This window comes from Sinocyclocheilus grahami, unplaced genomic scaffold (assembly GCF_001515645.1).
Source record: "Sinocyclocheilus grahami isolate Dianchi unplaced genomic scaffold, SAMN03320097.WGS_v1.1 scaffold2189.1, whole genome shotgun sequence".
Lineage (NCBI taxonomy): Eukaryota > Metazoa > Chordata > Actinopteri > Cypriniformes > Cyprinidae > Sinocyclocheilus > Sinocyclocheilus grahami.
Window position 1 is genome coordinate 41544 of NW_015507368.1, and position 5095 is coordinate 46638.

The 5095-nt window shown below is 36.7% G+C and overlaps 1 protein-coding gene across 1 annotated transcript in view; it reads right to left on the reverse strand.

Moving 5' to 3' along the window:
- LOC107574347 (reticulon-2-like) overlaps nt 1-5095 on the reverse strand; it is an 11043-nt gene that overhangs the window by 936 nt on the left and 5012 nt on the right. Inside the window, exons 2-5 of the mRNA XM_016260787.1 lie at nt 3758-3896; nt 1791-1860; nt 1508-1554; nt 442-500 (exon numbers count right to left, since the gene is read on the reverse strand). Of these exons, the coding sequence (XP_016116273.1) occupies nt 442-500; nt 1508-1554; nt 1791-1860; nt 3758-3896 (315 nt within the window). The remainder of the gene's footprint in view (nt 1-441; nt 501-1507; nt 1555-1790; nt 1861-3757; nt 3897-5095) is intronic.

Below are 5095 nucleotides of genomic sequence, written 5' to 3' on the forward strand. Positions count from 1 at the left end.
ACTATACTTGAAGTATATTATTTTTGGTAATCAGTACTCTTTTTTTAAAAGTATGCTACAGTGAATTACTTTTGACAAGAGTTCTGGTCCCTAGAATATGGCTTATATGTAAGTATAGCTCCTGCTTTACTGTCTCTCTCTGGAGCACCATAAAAGCGGCCCATATATCTCATGCACTATATTCCATGCCATCTGAAGTCATATAATATTTTTGTGTGACAAAAGAACTAAATTTAAGCCATTGACTCTACTTTTAAAAGGCCATCTACTAGGGATGTTGTAGATGGCAAAAGACATTTGACTGATTCATTCTGCATTGGTAAATGGAGATCAGAACTGTCTGATTAACTATTATGATCACAAATATCATGAGTCATATTTAAGCACTGATATAAAAGGAAGATATAAATCACTGCCTGCAGTAGATGGCGCTATACTCACAAGTCCTTTGTGTTGTCAAAATGGGCTTGCACTGCTACAAAGCAGCTGTCCACTTTGTCCTGAAAAAGAAGTTACATGAGCTGCAATGTATGTGTTAATAGTATTAAAACAATTTTTTGAGGTTGTAAATAAAACAAAGATTATTTGAGTGTGTTTTACAAGAAACATATTTTCAGTCTTTATAATTCAGAATTTCAGTGTTTGTATATAATTATTTGTGAAATTTATTAGCAATTTCTGAGTGAAATTTGTTTCAAAGTAATTTTTTTCAGTGTAGGGCTGTCGATTTAAAAAATCTAATTAACAGATTTTCAATATTTGCTCAGAAAATTCACTATAATACATATTACAAATACTTTAGTGTCTTTAGAAATCAGTATATTGTTTTTTTTTTCAATTCCATATCATTGCACATAAGCCATCACCAATTTATAAATAAATCACTGGACTGTCAATTTAATGTGCTTATTCATTACAATTAATTTAAATAATAATTATATAAATGTATACATTTAATCAGGAAGACTTTCTCCTCTACACTCTTAAAAATAAAGGTGCTTCAAAAGGTTCTTCAAGCGATGCCATAGAAGAACCATTTTTGGTTCCACAAAGAAGCATTCAGTCAAAGGTTCTTTAAAGAACCATCTCTTTCTTACCTTTTTATAATCTGAAGAACCTTCTTTCACCACAAAGAACCTTTTGTGAAACAGAAAGGTTCTTCAGCTGTTAAAGGTTCTTTATGGAACCATTTAGACAAAAAGGTTCTTCTATGGCATCGTGAAGCACCTTTATTTTTAAGAGTGTACAATTAAAATGACAAATTCAATTCAAAATTATGCTGTGGGAAGACACATTATTCCAGATTTAACGTCAGCAATGCCAAACACATGGTAACTAATCACACTGAGATATTGACATCTGTAACATTTGTAAACAATGTTTCTTATTATATCCAGTAATTAGGCTTATTTGAATATAAAATATGTTTAACTGAACTACACAGAGAAATACATAGAGAATACGGATGAGATGTCACTGTCATTAAAGCCCACAGAGATTGTGTTACCTGGTGCTTTGTGTAAAACAGAGGGACAGAGAAGACAGCAATCACACCTGAACAGAAAATAATGACAAGAGGAGGAAGAACTAGTTAAAAAAGCATTTAGCATTAACTGCTCGTAAAGCATCATATTATATGTAAATTCTTCATAGTAAATGTAATGTAATTGGACACAAAGATGTCTAAATATCTTTGAGGCCTATGTACCTATGTGCATATGTGTAGAGTTGCAAGTTATACTGATGCAAGTTACACAGCACAACTAAAAGAAAAAAATGAAAAATCATACCGATAATGAGCAAGGTAAGGCCATTGCAGAGGTTTCCCACGAATGTGACCAGATACATCAGCAACAAGAACTGGGAATAACAACAAACATTTCATTACTCAAATCTTAAATGTTTGCGTATACAAACCAGTGTACAGAAAACACAAATCTGATGCCACAAGCCTCTCGAGCATGATGTTAAAACCCAACATTCACAGCAGGATGTAATTTCCTGAGATTGTTATCTAAAACAGTGCTTCTGGCCCATAGAGAATATGTTTCTGTTTATATCTCCTCAGTGTCAAGTCCAAAATTGGAAACTGCACTCAGAACAAGACCCTCTTGTATCCTTCAGTCTCATACTACATGAGACCACATGTGTCCCATGTCACATTCCACACAGGTCATAGTGTGACTCTGTGACACCCCGAAACTTGAGGACTATTAAGAGTTCCAGCTGAAGACTTTGCAGTGCTAAGCTGAATTTAGATGTGTTTGAAAGACAAAGTTTGGTCACTTTTAAATAACTGCTCCTCCACTGTACTAAATAATCACTGTATTTATGACATTGTAACTGAAGACATAAAAACAACTTGTGAACTAGACTTATCAGGATTTCTCTCATATAGTGAAAATAAAAATGTATTTAAAAAATCAGAAAATCTCATTAACATCTCAATTGTTTCTCCTAGACATAATTTCAGGACAACTCTTAGATAGTTTACAATGTTTCTTTTACTTTATATAAAAAAAGTATATTATTTGTATTGTTTTTTTATAAAGCATATAAAGAAGATCTAGACATGTGCAGCTAGGGAGGAGGAGGGTGAATTTTTTCCTGCTTCTCATTTTCCGTCTGAGCAAAAGACTCTAGTAATCTAATTTGTGTCTCAGCTAGAGTCAGAAGAGATGTTAGCAATGTCTCAAACTGTGCTCAGATCAGTAAGATATCAAAGTATGCAACCAAATGTCAGAAATCTAAATATGAACTCAAACATTTCTTCCAACACTAAAATAGAATAATTATGCCATCCACATTTATTGGTTGATTGATGTAGAAAATTTGTTTTAAAATGCTGCCATAAAATTTAGCATAAAAACACAATAGCAATTTTTTTCTCTCAAAATCCCGAATATTATCACGGATTCAGTAATTACCATAATGTCTAGGACGCACTTCAAAATACACCCTGAAACACTGTCAGAAGTATTTCATGTGGTAAGCCTTGAGTGTAATTTAGTGCGGCATTATTTGAAGTGCATAGCTGAGAGGCCTGAAATAATGAAAATCATTTTTGTCCTTTGTAGAGGACCTTTTTAATTGCCACAGTGGTTATGCAAACATCCTTAGATTTATGAATGTCATGGAAAGAGCAACAGGTTTATTATTATGCAATTATCATTAGTATTTGATGTATAATTAGTCTTTTTTCATGTAAACAAACAAGCAAGAAGAAATTAGTTGGTTTATTCCTGTTGTGGAGATACTACACGTTAATAGGGTAAAAAATAACCATGAAACATGAGAACTTGCTATGAAACATTTCAAGGGTGTTTCTCATTATAATGTGTTTCTTATGGTTTTCTCAAGATATTATATATAAAAAACCTTTTGCTGGGTCTCAGGAGGATGATGAACAAAAACAAAAGCCACATTCAAGAACTGAATATGAGAGGAGACCAAAAAAGATGAGATGAGAATTTATTAAATAGAAGTGGATAGAGAAAGAAGAAATGACAAGAACCTCTTATGACAGGCACTACAGAGCCCAAAACTAGAAACAGAATGTGCGCTAGCAATGTGATATATTCTGAAAGAGAGCTGTTCTTTCACAGAGAGAAAAAGAAAAATACTAAAGTAAACATTCTAAGAGAGCGATTCTTCTTCATCACTGTGGAATATATTTCATTGATCTAGCACACAGATTCAGGATATGAGTGTTAAGATGAATGAATTTTATACAGAATCGTCAGTTCCCAGGCCTCACCTTGAGTGAGTTGAACAGGTTGCCCACAAAGAAGAGGTTCCTCAGTGTGTCGACGGCAGAGCAGGACAGCACAATGGCCTTCTGCATGTAGTGCTGAGCCTCTTCCCCACTTAAACTGATGTCCAACTCTAGATATGACCTGCAACACATCGATGCATGCAGAGACACAGCCTTACACACAGACATTTACCCCCAGTTTCACAGACAAGGCTTGAGCTAGTCCCAGACTAAAATGCATGTTTGAGCTGTCTCAACCGAAAATATCTTGATCTGACATATCTTAAAATATGTCAGTGTCGTTGTTCTGTGTCAAGATGCACACCTGTAATGTTTTAAATGGCATTTTTATAAAAGTTGCTTAAATATATTAATTTAACTAAGGCCTAGTCTTGGCTTAAGCTAAGCCCCGTTTGTGAAACCGGGCCTTAATGTACAATTTTATTTATTTATTTATCCTCCCCCCATCAAGATGACTCATTTTTCCAAAGTAGAGCTCATAACTGTTTACGCAGTTGCTCTTTGGTCCTATGAAAAACATATTTTTACACTCTCACTAGTTTATTTAATCCGTCTTCTAATAATGTAAATACCCATGCATCTGTCACGAATCAGGCCTCTGTGGCTCTCTCCGGCGGCCTCCGGAGGGCACCCTCTCCCGAGTACTAGCGTTCATGGACTACATTTCCCATACACCCCGTACCTGGGGCTGATTACTGGCACAGGTGTTTCCCCTTAGCTTCCCTATTTAAGCTGCTCCCAGACTCAGTGTTTGCGAAGTCTTGTATTGCCCTGGCTACATTTCTGAGCGTTTATCCCCTGTCTTGTTATCTCTCGTGTATTACCTCGGACTGTTCTTACCTAGTTTGATTCTCTGCCGCCTGCCCCGACCCTCGCTCTGCTACTGTTTATTCTCCTGGATTATCCCTGCTGTTCGTGACGCTGTTGACTGATTACTGCCTGTTTCACTCTGCCTTTGATTCTAATAAAAGCTGCAAATGGATCCGCACGCCTCTGACGCCTCGTTACAGAAGACTTCGCCACACACGGAACCAGCAGCGATCTATCAGCTAACCACTGAGGTTTCTGCCCAGGCCTCCATGGTAGCGTCTCATCAACAACAGCTGCAACGACTCACCATGCTCATGGAGGAGATGGTGAGGACGCTACAAGCCCTTCGCGTCACCATGCCTGAGCCTAGCATTCCTCCATCCGTTCCATCACAAACGGTTCCCAGTCCCAGTCACTCGTCAACCAGCCCACGCCTGGCTTTTCCCGAGAAGTTTGACGGCTCACCTGGAAAGATGTAAGGGCTTTCTATTACAATGCTCCATGTTTGTA